General features: G+C 40.2%; 1 protein-coding gene across 3 annotated transcripts in view; it reads right to left on the reverse strand.

The window, feature by feature from the left end:
• Positions 1–27580, reverse strand: part of YEATS2 (YEATS domain containing 2) — a 1703429-nt gene that overhangs the window by 401575 nt on the left and 1274274 nt on the right. For all 3 annotated transcript variants that reach the window (XM_044070010.1, XM_044070009.1, XM_044070008.1), the window contains one exon: positions 26653–26770. In XM_044070010.1, the coding sequence (XP_043925945.1) occupies positions 26653–26770 (118 nt within the window). The remainder of the gene's footprint in view (positions 1–26652; positions 26771–27580) is intronic.

Raw genomic sequence — 27580 nt, forward strand, 5'->3', positions numbered from 1 at the left:
GCTCTCAATGCAAAAGTGGTTGAGGTATACGAATGCTTCCCCACTCGATCAAGGGCTAGAGACTCCCAGATCACAAGGGTAAATGAAGAAGCTCTTGTCACGAGGGTGAATGAAGAAGCTCTTGTCAGAAATGTCTTTCCTGATGGCCACTAGCACCACAATCGCACTGATGGCCAGACTCTTTCTCCAATGAGGCCTGTCTGTGGTTGGCAAGAATCTTATCTGGCTTTCTATGGAAGGGATCCACTGTGTCAGGCTCCTTCCACACCCTCCAGGATAACAGATCTATAAGGGCATCTGAAGAGGGAACTAACAAAGGCATGGATGGGCTTATACCAAAGGCCTCCGGAAATACTGACACCTCCAGAGAGGGGACTTTGATGGTCCAGCCTCTACAATACTGAAGTTTCTCCAATAAATCAGTGAAAGAGGGCATCATTTCTCAGAGACCTAGGAGAACCCTCTCCTTCCTTGAGGTCAGTTTACTAAGTCAGAGATTCCTCCAGGAAATCCAAGTATTTCCTCTTACACTTTCTCTTTCTGGAAACCTTACATTCTGACAAAGCTGGTGGGGAAGGGGAAGAGTCAGGAAGACCTGCTACGGAGGCAAACTGGAGGGAAGCTAACAAAGGCTGTCTTGGAGCAGACTGCTGACTGGCTGCAAGTACTGATAAAAAATGGGAGGTTGTGCTGGCAGCAGAAATCCGATCTTTCTCTCTGGAGGTGAACATCCCCTCTACAACACTGAAGGCTGAGGTGGAGGTGGGCCCATTGGTCACAGGGTCCTGGAACCAGAGGGTACCAATGACAGCCCCAAACCCAAAGCAGCTGCACCCAGACCAGAAGTTAAGATCAGTGCCTAGCTGTCCAAAGCTGAAGCATCAACTGGAAGTGATGATCTCAAAGCAGGAACCATCAACCCTGACCTAGAAATTCCAGCTTCAATGCCATGGCTTCAAGCTCCTGACAGTTCTGAACAAGTTGGGGTCAAGGTTACCAAGGAAAAGGATGTTGCCAAAGATGGCCAAGCCGTCGGATCTGACCCAGAGGGTGGAAATTCAGTCAGCCTGAAGACATTGAATCCGAGTGGGATGAGGGAAGAAAGCAGAAGAATGGAACTGAAGGTTCCAGTGCTGGAACCAGACCTGAGGAATAAGGCCTAATTGCATCTACACCTGCAAAAAAGGACTTCATCAGCTGCTCCATATTAGAAGCTTTGATGTTGCCCACAGACTTTGATGACTGGATGGAAGAAGCCACCAAACAGGTATTAGAAGGTATATGAAAGTAATATCCCGACTGCCTGATATCAGCCAGAGAGGCCCTGAACCAGGGCAAAGATGGTAGAGTCCAACTACCAAAGTAGAGTGCTTGGAGAAAAAGGGGAAGCTGCCTACCTGAAGGCGCCCATTTAACTAAAAGTGGGCTTAGGATGATTGGAGTTGGAGAAGCGATTTTGTTAGATTTGATGGGCAAAGGCGATCGGCTCCAAGCTGGAGATCGGCTTTGAGATGTTGGGGCTGATGTCAAAGCTGGGGCAGCTGAAAGTGGGGGGACCTTAGGATCAGCAAGTCTGCGGTAGCAGGTCCAGTGGTAGAAGCCGAAGAAGACCTCTTACGCTTCCTTTTGGCATCTCTGGAGTCTCCTTGTCAAGGTTTCATGGACCCAGTCTTGGGAGCCAGAGGAAAAGCCACCCCAGAGACAGAAGTAAAAGAGCCCGAGGGTAGATGCCCTTTCAACACTAACTTGTCTCAACACTCATTGATAGCCCTAATGCCAAAACTCTCACAAATGGAGCATCCAGAATTTGGATGCTCTAGACACAAACAATAAACACATTTTAAGTATGCGCCCTGGGAGGGCAATCTGTGCCTGCAGGAAATGCATTTTTTAAAACCCTTATCTATCTTACTAAAACTACCTAACCACAGAAAACAATAACTATAAAGAATACTTGATTTGAAAGGATATTTTAGAGTTACACAGTTAAAGATCATATACATAACACAAGCAGAAGGTTATAATTCAGTGTGGAAAGGGCTGATGAAGCAGGAGTTGAGTTCAAGAAATAGAGGAGAGTGGGGTTTTGGATGCGGATCTTTAAGGAGAATAACAGCCATACATAATATTGTATTCATAAAGTTGCAGAATGTACTCTAAGAAGTATCAAAACAGAAATGCAGAAAGGAGATTTTGCCAATAGGGATGATTGCAAGCAGAGGTACAAAAACAGGCAAGAAGGGGTTGGAATCAACTGAAAAAAAAAAACTGGCAAAGGAGCCATGATTTTGGGAGCAAACATCTAAAGAGGGGAAAGGTAACAGAGTGACATGAAGTCAAGAAGTTGTTTGGACTTCAGATTAGAGACTGCCTTTCCTACCAGGTACTGATATCAGAGTATAGGCAAAGAGAAAGGGATAGGGTAGCCCTAAGTGAAAGCCCTGTTCTGGCAGAGTTTTCTGTTAAATCTAGAACAGCAACTGCTGTTAAAAACAGATGGGTAGTAGGCATACAAAATATTGCACAATAACTATAAGAATTAGAGGAAGTTAGAAAACACTGGGAGGAAAGAATGGAAAAAAAATACAAGGAACCAATAGGAGGACATATGCAAAGCTCCTAAGTATGCAACAAAGTCCAGCAATTAAAGGATTTTAACTTGGAAGCGTTTGCATCAGTGTTTTTATAAACTAAGCAGACTTCCTCGGGCAGATAGCAAATGTTGGAGGTATGATAGGGAAGAAAGTGGTAACTAGGAACATGTTTCTTTTAAGAGTGTAGTAAGTGGCAGATTTTAAACATTTCCTAGAAAAATACTCTGCCCGAAATACTGGGGGAACGAATGGCCATAATTAAGGAAAGGATTCTTTAGAGCTGGGAAATGGGATCTGAACTGCCTAGACATAGTAAAGCATAAGTTCATAGGTAAGCATTAGGACAGCTGCCCATGTGGGTCATTTTAAGCCTAATCAATTTCCTTTTTGTGCTTGAAATAACTTATCCCATTTGGTTATAGACTGGCTTTACCCATCCCATGGTCAACAATTACATATCATACCAATTAGGGATCATACCATAGAAAATTTGATGGGATCCATGCATGGGATAAAGCATTTAGGAGCTGCATCTGTCCATTAGTAGCACAAGGGGCAGTCCTGCAGTAAATTTTCTGTTTCCCATCTATAGGTCAAAGTTGCATTTGAAAATAAACAGGGAAGAACTTTGCTTTACGCAGATGGGAAGCCTGTTCCACAGCAGCTGTATCCATGTGAAATATACCTGCCCCTCCAAACCATTCTGTTGATGCTGCAGAAGACGTTAAGCTCCCTAGACTGAGCAATGTTAAGCTTAATTCTACTGGCTGGCAAAAAAGCAATTACTAGAAAACAGAAACTGAAATCTAAGCCATCTGCATTTGAAATATTGAATACTGTGAGAGAGAAAAAAATAGTTGGATCCTTAGAAAAGGGAAGAAGCACATTACATAGAAATGAATATGGACAATATTAAAGAGGAATTAGATTTAAGGGATGGCAAGTACCAAGCAATTTTTGTAATGTTGGACTGAATGTCAGTTGTTATAAAGAGAAACGCATATATAATGCATGTTGTTGTTGTGTCTTTCAGCTTAGGGGTCGCCACAGCGGAACTCCGGTCCGCTAATGTTTGGTAGTGGATTTTTACGTGACGAGTTACCAGCCCTGACGCACAACCTTCAACGAAGGCACGCCCATTCACGCATGCCTCCACACAGAAGACGCTCTAGCTGAGAATCGAACGCGACAACGTCTTGCTGTGAGGCGACAACACTACCGCAGCACCACTACCGCGGGTTGTCAAACGCATATATAATGCATAATATATATAAATGAAAAATATTAATGTGATTTGTTTAATTTTATACTTTATTTATATACATCTACCTATTTTTATTAAAGCTGGTCGAATAGTGTCAATACTGACATGAATAATGTTGACAGCAAATGATTAACATTATGCATGTTGACGCTCTTTTACTCATGCACCACGGATGAATTTTGGTAAATGCAAAAAACTGAGAAACTAAAAATGAAATAAAGCAACGTCTTGCTGTGAGGCGACAACACTACCGCAGCACCACTACCGCGGGTTGCCAAACGCATATATAATGCATAATATATATAAATGAAAAATATTAATGTGATTTGTTTCATTTTATATTTTATTTATATACATCTATTTTTATTAAAGCTTGTCGAATAGCGTCAATACTGACATGAATAATGTTGACAGCAAATGATTAACATTATGCATGTTGACACGCTTCTACTCATGCACCACGGATGAATTTTGGTAAATGCAAAAACTGAGAAACAAAAAATGAAATAAAGCATCTTTTTTGCAGGGGTGAAAGGCCCTGCACAAACCACCGCTTACTAATTATATATACTATCTAAGAGATCGCATGATTCGTGGGGAAAGGGTAAATTTGCCAACTCTGAGAATCCTCCGATCCATACTTTTCAACTTCTTACAGCAAGAATCCTACACAAAGCCATAAATAATGGGAGGACAACATCAGAAAGACAGGCACAATATTGCTCTTACAAATGAAAAGAAGAGACCAAAAAATAAAAGGCAAAAATCTGGACATACTGAGAAAATCTAGACACTTCAGAGGTAAGGTCTGATCCACTACTTTTGTCAATAGATGTTGACCAAAGTACCATTCAACAAAGTAGCACAACCCACATGTACATATATAAATACATTTATATAGGTAATTACTGGGCTATCTACCCTTGTGGGACATTTTAAACCTACCTAATTTCCCTTTCAAAGGTGATATCAAACACCTTAACCATTATATTGACCCAAGAAATATGCACACATACATATTAATATATGTGTGCATGTATCATAAGTGGCAACAAAGATGCTTTAAATAAGAGGAGACCAGTGACTTCGAAAATGGATGTACACTGATCAGTAGGTTGATTAGGACTTTCCCTGAGTGAAATTCAGAAATTATTAAAAAGATAGCAAAAGTTATCAATTTGGGTAAAATTTAGTTACTTTCTACACTGCTTGAATGCCAGCAAAGAAGAAACCTGCAGGAAGCAAGAGAAAAATCAAACAGAAAAGTAAAATAAAAAGTAATGTCCATATTGCAGCTGTTCAGCAAAAGAAAGCAGATTTAGTACATTAGATGGTTTTCAGCAGTTTAGAGAAAAACTAAATCAAATGTACTCAGGCCTGAGATACTGGAGGAATATGTAAAATCAAATGGCAAAAGGCTGGAAACAACAGAAGCACAGCTTTAAGCAGTTATTCAAACGAGCTGCTAAAACTGCAGAAATCAGAGGATGGAACGAAGGAAAGCCTGGTTGAGCATGAGGATTCTCAAGAAGAAATATTTAAAAAAAAAAAAAAACAGAGTTAGAAGAGAGCACACAGAAAACAAATTCTGCTAAAGAGAAGAAACTGGAAAGAATGGAGTGCATTTAATTTATCTTAGCATATTTAAGCAGCCCGACTGGTGTTCAACTGCAGGATGTGCATGTATGCTCCAAAAATATCCATGAAAAAAAGCAGACCTAGATTTGAAAAATGAAATCATTTTGATAGACAGAACTACTCTTGACAACACAGTGGCAGAAGGAAAAGTATTAAAAATTGGGACACCAGAATGTTTTTGGAAAATTACTACTTACTGTACACTGAGCAGAAGAGAATTTAACCAAAAAATTGGGGCATATGGAAAGGGAGGAGTGAGGTTTAATTTGCTATATCCAGCAGGCTTCAGAATATATTTCTTGGAAGATCAAAGACATTTGTGGATCCAAAATAGGCTAAGTAGGAAAAAAAAAAAAAGTTCAGCCAACAAAGAGTGAGACAGCAAATTGAAGGGGTCTCTACATCTCATAATTCTCATAATGACAAAGCCAATAGCAAGACTTTGACAATGAAACTAATCTCACTGGATATTCACATCCTGACTCCACCTCCTGCCCTGAAAACCAGTGAAAAACTTCTCTAAAGCAAATTTCACACTCCTCAAAACAGAGGTGGAATCCTTCAAAGCCCCCGGGCCTGTGGAAAATACGGCCCAGACCGCAGAATCCTTTATAAACGCATTCTATGAACACCTTCAGGAATGCATGGATCATGCAATCCCAAATAAAACCAAGACCCAATCCTCCAAAGGCAGACGTCCTGTCTGGTGGACCCCAGCCATAAACAAACTAGACAATAGAAGGAGGAAGCTACTACATGATAGAGCAAAATCCCAAAAAGGGAAGGCATCTCTGATCAGTATTAGCAAAAAACTACGGGCACTCATAAAATCGTCTAAGGCCAGCTTTGAGAGAAAAATTGCACAGGACACTAAGGATAATCGCAAGGCTTTCTTTAGTTATGTTAGGAACCTGGGTGGGAATTCCCAGATATGCTCAGAATTAGTCCAAAATGACAAAAAATACACTGAACCCACAGACATTGCCAACATCCTAGCTGACTGGTTCAGCGCAAGCTTCTCCCCCCCTCCCTACCAAAAGGGCAAATATCTATCCCAGCAGGGTGCTGCCCCCCCGACATCTCAGATGTTCAAGTAAGAGCTGCCCTCTCCAAAGCAAAAAAACACAGCATCAATGGGACCAGACGGTGTCCCGGGCTGCGTCCTACATGAACTCCAAGAAGAGCTAAACCCAAACATAAAACTACTGTTCAATCTCAGCCTTACTACAGGATATGTACCCAAAGAGTGGCGTACAGCAACAGTGGTCCCTCTCCACAAAGGTGGTGCCCCAACGGATCCTGGAAACTATCGCCCCATAAGCCTGACTAGCTTGGTCTGCAAAGCTATGGAAAGGATCATCATGGACCTCATAAATAAAGATATTGGGGACCTACAGACACTGGATCCTACCCAGCTCGGCTTTGTTAAGGGCAGATCCTGCCTCTTAAACCTGGTTGATTTCTTTGAAACAGTCACCAAGGCCATTGACGAGGGGAAGGTGGTCCACACAGCCTACCTGGATATCGCAAAAGCCTTCGATACAACACCCCACTCTGGCATTATAGATAAGCACACCGGCTTAAATATAAACCCCTATGTCACTAGATGGCTTGCAAACTGGCACAAGGACAGAACCCACATGGTTAGAATTGCTGGAGCCATGTCAGACTCCAAACCAGTTACAAGTGGCATCCCACAAGGCTCAGTTCTGGGACCTCTCTTGTTCGGTATATATTTCGCGGAGGTACCGGCCAACACGGAAGGACTGTGGCTGACCAATTTCACAGATGACTGCAAACTGGGCACCATAATAGACTCTCCAGCCGACACAAGCATCCTCATAGAAACAGACAACTGGTGCCAGAGCCATGGCCTCAAGCTAAACGCCAAAAAGTGTATAGTCATCCCCTTTGGCAAAAACAAAGTGCCCGCAAATTACCACATAGGTGGTAATCCATTAAGTACAGAAGAAGTAATTAGGGACCCAAGTTGATAGCAATCTCTCATTTGACAACCATGTGGCCAAAGTGATTAGAAAAAATTTTATATAGCCCACCTAATCATGAAGGGATTCACATCTAGATCAGGGGAGGTCATCGTGCCTCTTTACTCATCCCTCATCAGGCCCATAATTGAGTACAATGCCCCTTTTGGGATGTACCTTACCAGACACCTGCAGCAACTGGAAAGAGGATCAAAGGGCTCAAACAGATGCCATATGCTGCCCGGTTAAAGAAACTCCAGCTCTCCTCAGTGGCATACCGCCTGCTCAGAGGCGATCTGTGCCTGACGTATAAAGCCATGTCCACCCCGGAATTAATGGACATGCTGCACCTCAGAAAATCCAAATCCCATCGAGCTACGCGCTCGAGAGAGTTGAACCTCATAACTAAAATAAATAGGACATGCTGGAGGGACAGATTCATAACCCAGAGGCTCCCTTCACTCTGGAATAAAATCCCAGTCCAGGTTAGGCAGAGTCCCTCATTGACTCTCTTCAAGAGGAATCTTGATGAGTGGATGGGAGATCATAGGTTTACCACGGGTATCACTTCTGTGTCACTGTTAGACAGAGGCACAGTATACTAACCTCGAAAAAGGGCATAGCAAAATTAATTTAAAATGGGTGGCAAAAGACAAACACACTCTGGCTAGGCTTATAAATGCCCTAGGGCAGACAGCCTAGTATGAACCTATGAACCTAAACCTTTTCCATTATTCCAAAGAAAACACCTGAGTAATTGAAAGAAAACACAAGTGCTGATTAGAAGAATCAGAAGTTCATTGGACTGGTGCTGGGGGTTCAAGATGATGAGGAAGACCGACAAGGTAAAATTAGTAAACAATGGGAGAAATGTAAAACACCAATCCCATCAGATGTGATATTCACCCATTAATTGTAGTTCTGCAAGAAGTGGCTGAAAAAGATTGGTAGTTTGTTATCTATGTTAAATTGTTTGGAGAGGTATAAAGTACAACCCCCACTGTATGTCATTAATGTTTAAAAGGACACCAAAAGGACTGAAGTAGAAACTGCAAGTAAAGAGTTTTTTTCCCTTAGTAATACTTGTATAAATATTTTGTGATGTAAACTGCATCTTATATTGTACAACAGTTCTGTATAGTATGCAGCCAGGAGTATTTCAAATGTACAAAAAGTTATTAGTTTATTTTTCCACTGCCACCTGCTTTTAGTTGAAGGTGCAAACAGATGAAAGCAATTAATCGTAAGAGAACATTCTAGTGTGCTCTGAGTGAAATCTGCAAAGGTTTATGTGCAAAGTCACTAGCCTTTTGTTTCTTCCATTTCTAATTACTACTGGAGACAATTAGCCTGGAGGTAAAAGTAATTCATAAGGAAAGGTCTGAAGAGTATACATTGAGTGGAATGTACAAATATTTTCTATATTTATCTCTTAAAGAGACACTAGCATGCAGTTCAGTGAAAATAAAAGTAGTTTGAAATTACAGGAAGTGAACAGTTATATAAGCAGTTTCTTCCCTGGCAGCCTTAGCAATTTACTGTATTAAACATAACAGTGCACATTTAGTTTATATATTTAAGGGTAGCAGTCCATTAAGGCTAAAAGTTTAAATTACACCTAACATGCAAGGTGTTTTTCACATATCGGAAGGGATTACAGATAGAATAAGAACACGCGGTAATCTACATAAGTAGGAAGTTAACATGCACTTTTAGCAAAGTTGGTCCTAATTTTTGAATAGGTAATAATAACTGTTGGAAGTAGCTGTTGACCAGTGTCAACTTACCAAGCATGGAAGAATAAACTTCCTTTTTGGAAACCATATAGAGTTTCATGTGTTTGCTATGAATTAATAGGAGTTGGGGTTAAAAGGTATTTAGTTTTTTTGTTTCTTGAGTACTTTTGTTGAAGTGAAATATCTGAGAAAATGTGACAAGGGTTCAAATAGAGATAAAAAAGCAATTGCATAAAAGATCAGCCTGCTAATCATTAGTCTATGCATCTAAGCTGTGGGTTGAAAAAACAAGTTATGTATTTACCATAATGTTCCATCTGTGTTGTCCATCTTAATTTAGCCTTGACCTGTGGGTTTGGTACCGAACATTAGAACCGACTCGGCTCTTACTACACCCCGCGAAACCAAAAACTCATGAGCTTAAGTCCTACCCAGAATGCTCCTCTCCCAAATACCTCAGTCCGAGTTTGCATAGAAAAAAAGACAGAAATTATCTTCCTAATAATAGCTTCTTGTAGAACATACCTGGCGTCATGTGCGAAAAACTTGACACCCAGGACCATAAATAATTCCACCAATAGGTCTGAAAGGAAAGGAAAGGGAATGGAGGGTGGGGAGTCGAGGATAAATGAAGATGGACAATACAGATGAAACATCATGGTAAGTACATAACTTCTTTATCTGATGTTGTCAATCTTCATTTATTCCTTGACCTGCGGGACAGAGTCCCCAGCTACCTTAGATCTTGGCACAACTCATGGAAGTATATTCCTGAGTACCACAGAACCAAATAATGCTCTTCCCCTAGAGACCAAATCCAATTTGTAATGAGTAATAAAGGTAACCCATGTTGCTACCGCACAAATCTCGTCCACGGAAGAGTGATATTGGAACACTGCTGAAGTAACGACCGTCTCTGGTAGAGTGTGCCTTAACAGGCCCAGGTAATTCAACCTTCCTCTTGTATATAAAGGAAATACAATCTTTTGATAACTGGCTTGCCCATTTTAGTACTTGCAAAGGAAACAAACAGCTGATCTGACTTCCTTTTGTCTTTTGTTCTACGAAGATAGAATCTTAGTTGTCTATGAACGTCTAGTAAATGCAAACAATACTCTTCTTTGTCTGAATAATTGGGAAAAATATACTGGTAGACTGATTGCCTGACTGACATTCTTTTCTGACACCACCTTTAGCAAAAAAAGGAAGAGTTGATCCTCAAAGAAACCCTGTCTATGAAATATCAAATAAGGTGGTTTACAAGATAAAGCTTGAATTTCTGAAATCTGTCTGACAGAAGTTATAGCTACCATAAATATAGTTTTCCAAGACAACAATTTCGCTTTTGGCAGCAGGCTCAAAAGGGGAATGAACTATTGTTTGTAATACTAAGTTTAAATTCCAAAGGTGTACATATATCCTTATATGGTAGTTTTAACATTAAAGTCCCTCTTAAAAATGCCTTGCAAAGGCTATTAGAAATTAAAAAACATTCTTTAAACCCATTATGAAAATTTGAGATAGCAGCTAGTTGAACCCTAATGGTAGAAGGAAGAGGCTCCTTCTTCAAACAGTAAAGCTGAGAATTCTAAGACTTTATCAAAAGGAGCAGAGAAAGATCAATTTTATTTTCACAAGCCCAGAAAGAAAACCTCTTCCATTTATTACTTTGGAGTTTTCAGGTGGAGGCCAGAATAATTCTATGAACTGGGGAAGATCGTTTACTATGGCTTACAATCAATGGAACTGGAAAAGCCAAGCCGTGAGCTTGAGGTTTTGAAGGTTTGGGTGAACTAATCCCTCTGGGTGTGATAGGAGATCCAGATCTGGGTCAGGAGTCTACAGTTATTGAATCAGATAAGGCCACAAGAAGGGGAACCAAATCTGTTGAGGCCAGAAGGGAGCAATGAGGATTGCTCTGCTCTTCAACCTGATTGCTTTTTTGAGAAATTCAGGAATTAATGGGAAGGGGGAAAGGCGTAGAGGAGTCTGGAGGGCCAATCATGCAGGACAGCGTCTCTCGGGGACTCCGTCTGAGGGGGGACAAGAGCAAAGTAGCGGCTGGACTTGATGTTCAAGTGCAATACAAAAAGATCGCAGCAAGGCTGGTCCCAGTAATGAAAGATCTTTTTCATCACTCTGGGATTGAGAGACCACGTTTGAGGCAAAGAATGCAACTGCTCAGTTTGTCTGCTATCACACTGGATCTCCCCGGGATATAGGTTGCTATCAGAAAGCAGTTGGAAGACATCGTCCATTGTCAGACTCGGAGTGCTTCTCGACAAAGTGGGTATGACTTGGTTCCTCCCTGTTTGCTGATGTACCAAACTACTGTCTGAATAGCACTCGTTCCTAGAGGGAGAGTAGTTTGAAAGGCCTGCAATGCTAAAAGCACTGTCCTCAGCTCTATGATATGCAAGCTGGCCTCCATAAGGGGACCAAATGCCTTGGACCGTCTTGCCCTGATAATGCCCCTCCCACCCAATCTGGGAGGTGTCTGTGGTCATTATGGCTTGGGGCTGACATGGGACAAAGGGGCAAACCAGGAGAATTTCCTTTAATTGGATCCACCAAGGTAGGTCTTTCTTGCAACGGTTCATAATTAAAATCTGGTGTGACACTGGTTGATACCAAATGGACCACTGGAATACTAGAAGCCATTGCAATATTCTCATGTGATATCTCGTCAGGGGGACTAACGTGATGGTCGCTGCCATCGAAACTACAGCTTGTAGAATGAGTCATGCGGGTACAGTTTGGCTTCTGATAATTTTTTCTCCACCTGATTTTTGATCTTTTGCAATCTCAGATAAAGTCAGGAGGCTATGCAAACATTGGTGTTTAGTACTGCACCTATAAATTCAATATTTTGAGTTGGCGTTAGATGTGATTTCTCATAATTTATCGTAATCCCCAAGTTGGCACAGATTTGGAGAACATAGTCTCTTGTTTGTTCTAAAAGATGCCTGATGGAAGCGGTAATTAGTCAGTTGTCTAAGTACAGAAACACCTGGAATCCCTGCAGTCTCAAGTGAGCTGCTACTACTGCCATGCACTTAGTGAACACCCTGGAGGCTGTGGTGAGACCAAAGGGTGGGGGCTCTGAACTGGTAATGTCTGGCTCTCAGCTGAAAGCGAAGGAATCTCCTAGAACGTTTGCCTATTTTGATGTGATAATATGAATCCTGGAGATGTATAGAGCGCATCCAACCGTCTTTTCCCTAGAAATGGGAGGACAGACTGAACAGTGATCATCCAGAATTTTGTTTGTTGAACCAATATGTTCAAAACACTTAGATCTAAAATTGGTCTCCAGTTTCCTGGTTTTTTTTTTTTTTTTTTGCATTAAAAAGAATCTTGAGTAAATTCCAGACTATCTTGTCTTGTGGGACCTCCTGAGGACTCTTTTGTAGCAGTTTTTGAATTTCTAGCACTGCTGGTTCCTGCTGACTGGGTGAAACGGCGGGGATTTTTTTTTTGCAACTTTGGGTAGGTAAAAGGAAGGGTATGGAGTAACCTCTGGTTATAATACTCTGCACCCAAACACTGGGAGTAATCTGAAGCCAGAAGTATCGGTGCAGGGATACGTGGCTCCTGATTGCCTCCAGAGGAAGGTAATCAGGCCTCCTTTCAAAAGCACTTGTAGGGCTTGCCAGGAAAGGTATCTCTGGAGCCCTGATTTTGTGAGCCACCTCTGCTGCATGGATGGTGTCTTCCACTAAAGCTCTCCCCTATGCCCTTGGGGGAGCCACTAACATATGTCCTGGAAATGCCCTTGGGACTTTCTGAACCACATTTTCCTGCTCCTCTGGTTCCTCAAAAAAGACCGTTGAGGAGTAGAAAAACATACAACCACTGCAGAAAGGTTCTTTCCATTATTTTCTCACCTGGACAACATTTTTCAGACTTTAGGGCCAAAAAGGGACAATATGTCAAAGGGGGCATTGACAAATGAAGACTTGAATGGCTCTGCAAATTCGACATGCACATCTAGACAGGTCTCCTTATGGCTATGTCAGATCTCGCTGCTCGTCATCCCTTCGATTGCATGTGCTATAAGCCTCATGGACGAATTGGAAATGGACTCGAGGGTGGCCAGCTGAGAAATAACCTTGTCTTGGACTTCGTCAGATATGGCTCCTGCCTAGGTATCTGATAACAACTTAATCGGATCCCTCTGGAGTCTGGTGAAGTGTGACATAAAATTCAAAGACCGCAAAGCAAAGGTCGATGAAGCATACACCCACTTTCCAAACCTATCCACCACCCGAGACTCTCTAATGGGAGGATGGATAGTGGAACTTTCCCCTGCCAGTTCCTTTTTTTGGCCGCCTCTACCACCATGGTATCGAACAGTAATCCCTTTGCCCAAAACTGATGGTCCTCTGGCGCAGTTAATATTTTGTCTGGCTTCTTGGGGATAGGTTCTATAGTGTCAGAAGCACACCCACTGCGAGATCAACTTAATGAGGTCGGCAGCAGGCGGAGTAACCCAAAAGGTAGATGGATGAGCGCCAAAGGCCTGCAGGTACAGATTCCTTCAAAGAGGGCTTTTGGGATGTCCAGCCACCCCTCTGTTTAAGGATTTCAAGGATGGCTCCAAAGGAGACATTTTCCAGGTGTGATTGTGTGGAACTCTCCCCTTCATCAAAATCAGTGTCCACTGTGATGGATTCCTCTGAGGAATCCAAGTGTTTCCTCTTACACTTCCTGTTCTGAGGAACCTCCTCAGTGGGATGATCTGGGAAGGTATCAGAAGAGGACAACACCTGAACAGGTGTCTCCTGAGGTTTTGGAGATTGGAGAAAGCTCACAAAGAGAAGAAGCATCTGGAAACTGCTTCGACGGGGAAGGATCCGACTGGATGCCCACAGTGGACACGGCCATCTCCATGGCCTAGAAGGCAGGCCCCCCCCAAAGAGGGAAGGGAGCCCAGAATAGAGAAAGACTTCCTCGGAACCATGGTCACTCCCCACTCCAAAAAAGCCGACCATGAATCTGGGGTAGAGCTAACATGTGCCAAAGCCCCGAGGTGCAAAGACGGCTCTAAAACACGAGAGTAGAGTCTCGCCCCTCACAGCCAACTGCATAGCCATGACCCAGAGAGATCTTTAAATTCAACAAAACCCAAGAACTCAGGGTAGAAACCAGTACTGGAAATGCAGATCTTGTCGGAACTGAAACAGTTGGCGCTAGGAAACGCGGACCTGGAATCTCCAAGGCATCAGTGGAGGTTAGATGAAGAAGAGTTGGAGAGGGTCACAGAAGACCGGGTTCCAGCACCCAAAGGGGCCAGAATCAAGGACACACTTGCCAGTCCCCTTGCCAAGAGGAGGGGGTCTAACTGTATCATTTCTGTCAGGCTCTTGGTGGAACGAATTGACTGGGTAGAGGGAGATTTTGGTCTCTCCTAAATAGGCTGGGTAACTGACCTACAGATGGAGAGTACCTGGTCTTAGGTCTATCCAAGAATGAAAATTTAGTATAATCAGTAGGAAATGAAGATATTGGTGCTGAACTGGAAGCCAGTACCTTGGCTGACTGTTGCATGGTCTGATCTAATATCTGTGCTGAAAACTTTGGCACCAATGGGGAAGTTACTTTTGATGCCAAGCTCAGCACCAAAATATCCTTTGCAGAGACCGTCAGTTCCACAGATACAGAGGGAAATGAAGCTCTAAGTTTTTTGGTCTTCGGTGCTGACAGAGAGGCTTGGCACTGAATGACTCCTCTTTTTTGGTTTGTCTACTGTAGATGAAGATGATGAAGAAAAAGAAGAAACATCTATTTTACTTTTGTCAGAAAAAACAGATAAGGCCTCCTCAAAGTAAGATTTAATCCCTTTTAGAAGCAATTTATTCTTCCTTTCTACCAGGGCCCAATGACTAAAGGCATGACAGATTGGACAATCCTCTTGTAAGTGCACCGGGGCCCAGGCAATAGACACAAAGAGAGTGCCCAATGGAGTTGGGCATTTTACGACCACACTCCTTTTATGTTTTGTAACCGGAGGTGCCTTTGCTGTTGCCAGCCATAATCTAACAAGAAATTACCTAAACAGAGCCAAAAATAAATCAATAGGGGGAAAAAAAAAAAAAAAGAGCGGTACAGGCTACCACCAATGGTAGAAGAGAGTACCAAAAATACAGAAGGCTACCAGCAATGGTAGACAGACTACAATGAGTATAGAAGAAAGTAAAGAAAGACATAAATACTTTACTACTATTTTTTTTTTTACTGGAGGAAAAGACGAAAGAAACAGGGACTACCAAAAATGGCAGTCCGAAATACACTGAAGTGTAAAGGGAAGGACGAGCAGGAGGCGAAAAGATTAACGGAGAGAAATGGGTAGGAAAAAAGAACAACAGTACATATGAGAAGTAACCTTATAATTACTCAAAATCTGAAAAAGGAAACACAGCTCGAGAGCAAGTTGGCAATGCGTCTGTCACAGGAAGCGGTAAATGAGATCTGAGGTATTTGGGAGAGGAGCATTCTGGGTAGGACATAAGCTTGAAAGGTTTTGGTCCTCGCGGGCTGTACTAACAGCCAAGTTGGTTCGAATGTTCAGAAATGAACCCACAGGTCAAGGAATAAATGTAGATGGACAACATTAGACCATATATTCAAAAGAAATGTCATATTTCGTATAGCATGCAGAAGTAAAGTAATATAATGTAATAACCCTAGTTTTGTGTTTAGAACATGTGCAAATTTAAAATTTTTGTTTGAACAGCCAATTATGTTTAAAGGTATGTTGGATAAGGGCACAACATGCTGTGGTCATTGTAATTATTGTAAGTTTATTTTAAAAGAGGTAATATTATACATTGGTGAATTTGGTATTAAGGTGAGGACAATGTTAGGCAATTGTGGTATGAAGGGTTTGGTTTATATAGCAATTTGTCAAAATGTTTTAATTTTTATATAGGGAAAATGGAAAGAACTCTCCGTAGGAGAATTTACGAGCACATTTATGCTATTAGACAGAAAAATATTAATAATGCCCTTTCTAAGCATTTGGATAGTAACAGGGACTGTACACACTTTTTATTTGGTATTTTAGAAATAGTTGAGATGAATCCAAGGGGGGGGGGGGGGTTGGGCAAACACACTTGAGAGAAAAGAGATGAACTGGCAACTAAGGTTAAATGCATCCCATTCTCCTGGGATTAATGAACATGTTTCAATTATGCCATTTTTAAAGCATACAGCACTTTCTTTATAAGTTATTTATATGTATTTTTTTAAATATAAATACCTGTTTTTATACATAGTTATTTATAGGGTTATTTAAATAACTAATTACTTGTATTTAAATGCTTTTCTTTTATTGGTTGTTGAAATGTATTTAAATGGCCGTTTTCTTAATTGTTTTATTAGTTCTGAAGAAGTCCAGCATGTGCTGGACGAAAGTGCTTGACTACTGTGATCATTGTTGGATTAAACTGATTTTGAACAACTACAAGTTCGTTCGTTACTTGGACCGTTGGTCTGACTGGCAGGAAGGTGTTTTTCTATTTATGAGTTTTGGTTGCCTGCCTTGTACACCGTTTTGTTTGTTGTGAGTTTTGGTTGCGGTGTTGCCAGGACTGGTTGGTGGTGCAGTTTGAGTCCTTAATCGAAGGTGCTCCTGGATGATACATGGAGGGAATGCCAAGTGTAATGGCTAAGGATAATTTATCACAAATGCAGGTAAACAGTGAGGATTCAGCACTGAATAGTGGAAATCATCATACAACTTATTCTGGTTTTGCCTCAAAAATTTTCTCAATTACAGGAGACTGTGGATAGTTTAAAATCCAGTACTGTTTCTGGTTCCAAAACGGGTTCCCATAGTAACAGGGAACCAGGTATTAAAAACACATGTGACCATTCGTTTCCGGGAGTTTTAAATTCTGGTTTGGCTTTGATGACCCGGCCGGAGATTCCGTGTGGGCAAAAAAAGCAAACTGTAGGTGAAATTAATGATGTACGTAATCTAAGAGACTGGTTAAATATGGACAACTTTTCTCTTACTGGAACATAATCCGCATGTGAATAGAGGGTTTTTAAAAAATGGACTTAAGGACTTTGAATCCATGCTTTTAAAGGTGCGTAGCCTTCAATGTGATAATGTTTATTTGAAGGAGTCTTTGTGTAAAAAGCGAGTGCCGAAAGGGCTCCGTATGTTTAAATTTCCTAATGGTTTGTCCAAAAATGATGTTGAATGTGATAACTTGATTGAAATGTTTGATAGACATGGTTTTGAACTCATGGAGTTCATTACAAAAATGAATGCTAAAAAAATTGACAAATTGTTAATAGAAGTGGATAAGCTGAATAATGAAATTACTAATAATGTGCAATTTAACGAATATAATGGGTGGTATGAGGATATTTTTGACAATGTAAAAAAGCGAAGTGATTTAAATTTGAAAAGGAAGAAGAACAAATTATTTAGAGATGAGACTAAGCATAAGGAGAGGATGACCTACCCCTTCCCTAAATCGTATTTTACTTACAATAATGATGCACAAGGTTAACGAGATCAAGGGAGAAATTTTGTTAACACGGGGAACAATGTTGATAATAATTATGTAGAACATGAACATGATACATACGATGAAGAATACCCGTCACTAAGGAGGTCAAAAAGGCTTACTAATAAAGGTAATGGTTATAATTATAATAATCAGAATTTTTTAGGATGGCAGGGGGGGAAGGGGGAGAGGATAAACCTCCCGAAGGCAGGGTTGGAGGAGGGGGAGCTACAGCAACTAAATAATGCTGGTTCTGTGAGTATAACTGTCGGATTCGAAGGTAGACTTTTAAGTAGTGGAGGATTTAATATTCATAACTATACTAATGGGAGCATTAGACATGAGCACTTTTCATTGTTAAAGAAGGGAATGAAGTCTATTCCAGTTAGAAAGGAGGACGTGTCTCAAACCCTTTTAGAATTGAAGAGTTATACAAGAAAATTGAATCTGAAATGTATTTTTAGAGACACAGATAAAAATACCAATAATTTATGGGCTCCCTCAACTACTATGTTCAAGAAAAAGAGTTGTTACAATCCCCTGTTATACCCTGCAACAGCATCCTATGAGCAAGTATGCACACAGGAAATTTTTAAGTTATACTCCACAAATAAGAGGGATGAGTATAATTTATCTCTGGACAAAAGTAAAATTTTGGAAAGCATCAGGGGTAATCCTGACATTAGAGTTATGAAGCCTGATAAAGGGGGGGGGTGTTGTTTTGGTCAATAAAATTGATTATGACGGTCGGATTTCTGTGGTTGCCTCTAAAAATGAAATTAACATAGCACAAAAGAAAATTAGTTTAATGTTAGGAGATAGTTTATTTCAAGGAAGTATTAATGAAGTAATTTTCAATTTTTTGGCTAATAAATGTCCAGTTATACCATTAGCTTTTGGTATTCCCAAAATACATAAGGACATTTTTGACCCCCCTTATAGGCTTATTATTCCATCCCGATATAGTATGACTTATTCATTAGGCATATTTGTGGATAGGTTGGTGAGGGATGCTTTGTTGCCTACTAGTTATATTTTAAAAGATTTGCAGGATTTCCTTACACAATTTAAAAAGGAATTATATGATGATGATTGTACCTTTACCACTATTGATGTTTGTGACCTTTGTATACATCTATATCACATGATATTGGGTTAGAATTATTTTATGAGGCCTTGTGTGAAAAACCTTCTTTAAATAATACCCTTTTAAAATTTATGTTAGCTAGGGATATTATATTGAAAAATAATTATTTTTGATTTGAAGGGGAGTACTTTAAACAGAACTTAGGGGTTGCCATGGGTTCAAGTTGTGCTCCTTTATTTGCCAATTTAGTTATGTTTAGTTGGGAGAAAAAGAATGTGTTCTGTACTGAATTCGGAAGTAAATGGAGTATGTATTTAAGGTTTTTGAACTATATTTTTATTATGTGGAAAGGAAATGGGATAGGTGAACAGTTTTCTGATTATATAAATAATATTTGTGATTATTTTAAGTTCACCTCTACACATAATAACGAGAAAATCAGTTATTTAGATGTGTCTATTAGTAAAGACACTATCTTGAAAGAGTTTTCGTCCACTTTATATAGAAAACCGACATTCTCCAATGATTATTTGGAATATAGTAGTAGTCACCAATTTTATATGAAAAAAAGTATTGTTAAAGGCCAGTTCATCAAAGTGGCTAGAATGTGTTCTTCTTTAAATAGTGTCATTAGGGAGATGGACGTTTTGAAGGGTTATTTTTAAGATGTAGGTTATCCTGAAAAAATGGTTCTTGAAATGTATAATTTAGTGAAACATAATTGGGTTTTGAGGTATACCCCTTTATTAGGAACCACTATTAACACTAATAAGGAGGAAAAAAGGCCAAAAGAGTATGAAAATATTATGGTCCTGACTTATGGGTGTTACAGTAAAAATGTTAAGGAGATTTTAAGTAGAAATTGGAATTTATTTCGGGCATATAAGGAGCTTCAGGTTGTTATGGGTAATAACCCTAGTTTTGTGTTTAGAACATGTGCAAACTTAAAGTTTTTTTTTTGAACGACCAATTATGTTTAAAGGTATGTTGGATAAGGGCACAACATGCTGTGGTCATTGTAATTATTGTAAGTTTATTTTAAAAGAGGTAATATTATACATTGGTGAATTTGGTATTAAGGTGAGGACAATGGTAGGCAAGTGTGGTACGAAGGGTTTGGTTTATATAGCAGTTTGTCAAAAATGTTTTAATTTTATATAGGGAAAATGGAAAGAACTCTCCATAGGAGAATTTACGAGCACATTTATGCTATTAGACAGAAAAATATTAATAATGCCCTTCCTAAGCATTTGGATAGTAATAGGGACTGTACACACTTTTATTTGGTATTTTAGAAATAGTTGAGATGAATCGGGGGGGGGGGGGGATTAGGCAAACACACTTGAGAGAAAAGAGATGAATTGGCAACTAAGGTTAAATGCATCCCATTCCCCTGGGATTACATGTTTTAATTGTGCCATTTTTAAAGCATAGAGCACTTTCTTTATAACTTATTTATATGTGCTTTTTAAAATATAAATACCTGTTTTTATACATAGTTATTTTATAGGGTTGTTTAAATAAATTACTACTTGTATTTAAATGCTTTTCTTTTATTGGTTGTTGAAATGTATTTAAATGCCTGTTTTCTTAACTGTTTTATTAGTTATGAAGAAGTCCAGTGTGTGCTGGACGAAAGCGCTTGACTACTGTGATTATTGTTGGATTAAACTGATTTTGGACAACTACAAGTTCATTATTTGCACCATTGGTCTGACTGGCAGGAAGGTGTTTTTCTATTTATGAGTTCTGGTTGCCTGCCTTGTACACCGGTTTGGTTGTTGTGAATAAATGTAGATGGACAACATTAAACCATATATTCAAAATAAATGTCATGTTTCGTGTAACATGCAGAAGTAAAGTAATATTTTTTTAATCAGAACTACTTTGTCAACAACAAAAAGTAGAGTACTGAATTATAACAAATGAAAGGTGTAAATACCAATATTTCAAGATAAACATTTGTATATTCATGAATGTGAATTTGGTGAATAATGGATTTCAGGACAGACATTCAACAGCATATCAAGAACAAAGGAAAAGTGGAGCAATAATCCAGTTTACAAGACGAGCTCCAACAGTGTTAGAAGAGGCAGAGAACAATGGATTAGTCCAGATAAAATCACTTTAGTCGGCAGATATAGGAGACTCTCTATATGATACCTTCCCTGTGGGAAGAATAAAGATGCCTTGTTGAAGTTTCAAGTAGTTTATTCAGTTAAGAATATAGATGGATGAGTGCTCTTGTCCTAATACATTACATTCAACACGATGGGTCTATATCACTTTATCAAACAAACTATTTATCAAATACCTCTTTGTTGAGCTTTATTTATTGAAACGTAATCCATCAAATGCAAATTTTAATGCATTTTTTCCAAGGAAAAAAATTAGTCGGCTGACCTAGCGACCATCACAAAAAACACAATTTACAACCCACCCAGGTGGGGGGGGGGGGGCTGTGTTCCTCTCACCTCCCTAACTAAATATAACCACCACCGAGATCGCACTGCAGTGGGGAAAAGGGCAAACTCCCGATGATGGCCAACTAGTTTTACTTCCTGGGAAAAAATTTGCTAAAACGAGCCTTTGATTAATTAAGTTTGGCTAAATAAAGTTCGACAGAGAAATTCAATAAATAGTTTGTTCGACAAAGTGATAGGGACCCCAACAGGACAGTTAAAGGCAGTTTTCAGACAATGGTGGGAGGGTCTAAGGGAGCAGACTGGAGGAAAATCTCAGAGTTGGAAGAACAGTGAGCCAGTCCCAAAACTTAGAGGTTAGTCCCTTATTTGAACGTTTCTGAAAGACCCATGAAGGTTTGCCAGCTCAGCAGCCTGTGGAACCTCATTCTTTGTCAAAAATAAAACTACAAAACTTTTAACCAACAAAACAGGACAACACACAATGAGCTACAACTATAAAACTATATTTAAGAAAACACATTTGCCTGAGCTTCATCAGGTCCATCTAAATAAGAGTAGTTTACACCTTGACCACTTGAAAATGCCTGCTTTTACAAGGTTATCACCAGACTTATTTCACCTGTTTTATAACATATGTAGTAAGAGAGTTTGTCTGCCTTTGTGGGACTCATATTCCTAGGAGCTAATTATGAAAGCTTTATTACCAAATTTTTTTAAGTCTAACTTGTGATTAGAATGATAACAGACAGAGTCTACGTACGTAACTCAGGTGCAGGATTGCCCATCCAGTGGGAGGGGGGATAGACAGAAAGTGGGACACAGCAGAATGTATACAAGACACAGTCTCTCAGAGAAGCGACACTTTTGTGGTTGGTGTGGTGTGGTGTGGTGTGTGTGTGTGTGTGTGTGTGTGTGTGTGTGTGTGTGTGTGTGTGTGTGTGTGTGTGTGTGTGTGTGTGTGTGTGCATGTAGTTCAAATCACTAAGCCACCATCTGGTGATTAGCCTTCATTAGCAAGTGAACATAAAGTGTGCATTCTCAAGGGAACTGTGTCGAACATCTTTGTGTTGAAGAGGCAGCTTATCACCCTGCCTAGAGGATGATGTTACGCCATACAAATGCCCTTCATTGCTGGGATACTGGCAAGAGCATGTATGGGAATCCCTTCAGTATCAGCCACCCACACACTATACATCAAAATGTGATATTATTACATTATCTTAGCTCAAATGTCCACTTTTCACAAAGACAAGCCGAATACATTTTAAATGTTTGGAGAACCCTTGCCCACCCTTATCATTAGAAGAAGATTAAAAGCTCCTTGTAGCTCTTGGTAAAACTGTCCCTCTTCTGAGTTAAATCACTTTAGTTAAAAGTGCTAATCGGAGAAAGAAAAAAAAAACCCACTTATGGTGACCTCCTGAAGAAACGCAATAGAAAGATCACTAAGACAGCACTGGCCCCTTCGAAGTTATCAGGCTGTCTTCGCTGCAGATCTACAAAAGGATCCTTTGGACAAAACTACTGAAGAAACTAATATCTCAATGGAAAAGTGTGTGTGTGTGTGTGTGCGCGCGTGCATGCGTGCGTGTGTGTGTGTATCTGGGGTGGGGTTAGATTCCATGACTACAGATCCAGAAAAAGGGAGCAGAACCCTGCCCAAGTAGTCGCCTGTACGGACTCCAGAAGACACCTATCACCCATGCACACCACATAACCAAGGCTATAATCTTCTGCAGGCTAACCATCTTGACATTAATTGTACATGATGTGCTAGTTGAAGTCACATAGGGCCAAAAAATGGGGCAGAATTTGTCCATCCCTTTCAGGGTCAGGAAGATACAGGAGTAAATACCCCTAGCCCTCCTTTAAAACTAGGACTACAACTCTTGGCCTCTTTCAGAAGCACAGTTGAGCTGCCCTACAACTTTCACTGAAATGTACTGACTCACCAAAACAGTCCTTACTGTGAGAAGAATTATGAGCTCCAAGACAAGACTGAAGCTCTAAAATCCAGTGATACTTGGTGACAGTTCCCCAAAATGGGGCAAGCTTAGATGACTACCCCTCCAAAGATAGCTGCCACACAACAGGCAAAAGTGTGGCAAAGCTGTCAAGGAGGTCACTGCCTTAAGTGGTTTCACAGTCATCAGATACCATGTGGAACTTGAGGTTCTTCCTCAGAATCTGAGAAGGCCTCATCCCATTTTGGGGTTGGTTAGGTATAGCTCATGAAGCCATGGAAGTGGCCAGAGGGAAATCAGATAGTTCCTCCACAGAGATAACAGCATAAAGACAATCAACCAGATCCTAGGTAGGCTGTTCAAGGAGTACTTCTCTACAATAGTGGGCATACAGAATCTGGTTACAAAGATCCTCTTTTAGAGTAAGGGCAACTTCAATAAAGTCAACTTGTGCACATACATCCCAGTCATCTGACCAAAGAATCAGAGAGAAGATCTTCCTTGATCCCAAACTCAGTAAGATTGTTATGCTTCTCCAGACCCTAGCTCACAAGGTGGGCCAGAAAATGAGGCAGGTGAAACCAAGGGACCTGATCCCTAGTGTCGTAAAGAAATAAGCTCTCTTGTCATACACATCCAAAGCTTGTGACTCCTTGCCCAAGAATCAGTATGCTTCCAGGCTCCTGTAATGGTAGCTCAGGCTTCTTCCACAGAAACTCTACCAGGTGCTTTGTGGGGGAGGGGGGGTTAATTGGTGCTTGAGGCCTGTTTAAGATGCTTCCCATAAGCATGACAGCATCTCCAATGGAGGGGGATCATCCAAAGGAAATGTTAATGGGAGTGGACTCAATAACCTGGTCTATCTTAGAAACAGCGGCCTTGAGATTCTCCAAATTGTCATACAATTTAGAATGTAAGGGATACTGCTACTTCCTATTAGTCACTGGCATGAGATCACTGGGTTGAATAAGAACCACTGCTGGAAAATATGTTAGCCAACGGCTGCACATGGTAGGGACGAGTCCTGAAAAGGGCCTATCATGGAGTTAAGACCACACTCCTTAAAGTACATTCTCACACTCATGACTCAGGCTTACATCGGCCATCAAACATCTGCTTACCATCCAGGCCCTAAGGCATGAACACTGGGATGGGAAGACCAGATGGATTTTTCCTGGTCAGTGCCTACTGGACCAGGAGGGCCTTTAGGCCCATCCGAGAAACATAGCATTCAGTCTACAGTATCCCTGAACCATGGATGGATGACTCAAAGAACCAATCTCTAATACACCAATAGCCAAGGTATTCAGTCCAGTCGTAAAAAGGAACTGAATAAAGAAAAAATGGAACTTGCACAGAGGCAGTAATAATAACTATTTTAATGAAGTCTGTTAAGTGTTTTCGTCCCTCTTAGTACTGAGACTTCTTCAGAACTAGAAACAATTAGCAAAGTCCATATTTAAAATATTTCCAATTAACCATCACACATCCCCTAACAAATTACATTAACTTCTACAAACCTTATGAGTTCTAAAAAACATTTATAAATAAATGTAAGATAAAAAGGTTATAAATACATCCAGTTATAAACTTTCATATTGCAATTAAACAGCCTTAATTTAAGTATACAATTAAATAATAGCATGATAATAATAAATAATATTTTAATGATATTTTTCAACTTAGTAGAACTTAATTTGAGTATGCAACTTAGTGATATCATATCATTTAAATCAGGTGGCATACTGGCATACAACCTTAACTGCCATTGCAAGGTTGGAAAGGCATAATGTTTATAATGATTCTACAGGTTCGCAAAGAAATAAGGGTATGATAAAATGTGGATAACGTCCACAGTGTAAATATATTTTTGTAGGTCATGTTTTAAAATTGAATGCTATTCCCACAGAGCTGCAGCTACAAAGAACATGTGATTGTAATTCATCTGGAGTGGTTTACGTTGCCTTCTGTGATGGAAAAACAGAAACAGCTTTAAAAAAACGCATCTATGAGCATTATTACGATTTGAAAAATCTTAATGACAACAATGCATTTATAATAAACATAAGCTAAATTGTAAAACTTATTATGAAAGATCCTTATTTTTTTTTTTTTTTACCCAACCCCAGAGTGGTACATGTGAAATGACACTGGAATACCGGGAACTGCTATGGCAGTTAAGTTTGGATGTCAGCACACCCCCAGGTGAACAGGTCACATGTACTCCGCTGCAAGATAAATGCACGCATTCTAAAGCACTATAATGGCTATAGTATGCTGAGATTAAATGGTGAATGAATCTACCTTCCTCTCACTGTCACAGCTGGTTCATTATCAGAAATAAGACCCACAAAAATGAAAAATAAGGTAAGGCTGCCAAGAAAGTACACAATATCAGCCAACTCTGGTGGGGTATAGGGATAAAGCTCTAACTTTGGCCTAGGTGACTGGAGTTCAATTAGTGTCTCAAGTAATTGATGGAGCTGGCAGGGAGGATAGCTGTCCCCATCCTGAGGGAAGGGGGTGGAGATGGTAACAGACTATAGCAGACCTTTGTAAAGGAGGAGGGCTAGTGACCTGTGAGTGGGCATGTGGCCACCAAACTGCCAAATGGCAGTAGCCTTCATTAAGCAAGTGCACAGTAGCATGCACTTGTGTAGGGGAAAGCATGGCGTCTTCCACAGTGGTGCAAAGTGCATGTCTCCCCGTCCGGGGATGGGATTAGGCCAGCAAAAGTACAAATGTTCTTACTGCTTGGAAGCTAGCAAAGATACAAGTCGCCATCACAGCTGCCTGAATAATGATCCACCCAGGCAGTTCTCACCCAAGTGAATTGGGTGAATCCCCATTGGCAGGAGTAGATGCAAAAAGCACATGTGAAAAGTATACAGCATCTCAAAACTTGCTGTAAAATCATTACAGTATTTTTGCACTCCACAACGTGGGGGTGTCATGTAATTTATGACTTGCATACCTCAGAGCTGAGGAATACTGAGTTAATGTAATCTTAGACTTAGTATGCATTTATCACAGTCCGACCTTTAGTCTCCCTGTTCAGAGTACCGTAAAGGTGATCAACCGAATCTTTAATGGAACCCAACACAGGCAACTTCTGATTGAATATTTTGCACCTGCCTATACCCACACACATGCAAAACAAAAATATACATGAATACACTTCTCATTTATTATTGCTGGTTGTGACTATGACAAAGTATTAGCTGCTAACTTGGGTATTTCCATACATTCACAGGGGATGCACTAGGGTGTGAAACTATGGCATTATAATTAAACTGGAAGGAGGAACAAACGTTTTCTCTTTTGCCCTGCTGTCAAAAGAAGTCTGTTAGGGGACCTCCTAACAAAGAAGATAACCTGAATCAGTCGGATATTTGTATCTGCAAACAAACCCATACTAAGTCTCAGTAACACTTACTCAATGTTGCAGTGAATTGCTACAGTTTCAATGCCTTGTTCAACCTTCACAAATGCACATGGAGTTGATGGGAGTGCAGTGCTGCATGGCTGAGTACTGGTACCAGGCTCGGTCTTCACTGGAACGACAGAAAAATACACGTGAGTGTAGACTTTAGATCAGCTCTAAGACACTGCTGCTGTGTGAAAAACGCACTAAATTTTTACCATTCACACTTCTACTTGTACAATTAAACTGCGACTTGAACTACAGCTATTACAGACTTCTGAATTTTTCAACCTAACTTTGCCTACCACCCATTCATTTGCTAAACAGCACAGGTTCCATCTTAATATGCTGAATTCTTGCATGCAAAACAAGGATTTGGCTGACACTTATCGAGGAAAACCAAGCAATCTACATGGATGAAATCTGCATGAGAGAAGAAATTCTACTCTTTACAACTATCACTGAACAAACTGTGCATATTTAAGTGAAATAGATAGAATTACACATGAATATAATCTTCTAAAACTATTAATTATTTATGGCAAAAAAAAAAAATTCTTAGCCAGAGGGCTAAGGATTTTCAGAGAGCCAGTGACCTTCAGAACAGCTAGTGTTACTGAAGGCTGTAAACATTTAGATATAAAAAGTAATGAACAGAAAAATTAGTTATATTATGCAGACATCTCAATTCAGCACAACCAAAAAAAAAGTTATACCTCTAACAGCAGAAGAAGCCTTACTCCTAAAATGATCAATGCAATCTTTACAGGTCAATCTTTCTTCAGAGGTCAGATGTACTTCTTCAGCAAAGCATTCATACAAAGAAAGGTGTAAAATGGAGGATACTTGTTTAAAAGCATCCTTTAAGGACATGCCTTCCAAGACCCACTTTCCCTCCAGACCTCAAGTCCACACTATAATGTTTTGTAAAATTATGGGT

This window comes from Protopterus annectens, chromosome 4.part1, assembly GCF_019279795.1.
Source record: "Protopterus annectens isolate FY-2018-M chromosome 4.part1, PAN1.0, whole genome shotgun sequence".
Taxonomy (NCBI): Eukaryota; Metazoa; Chordata; order Ceratodontiformes; family Protopteridae; genus Protopterus; species Protopterus annectens.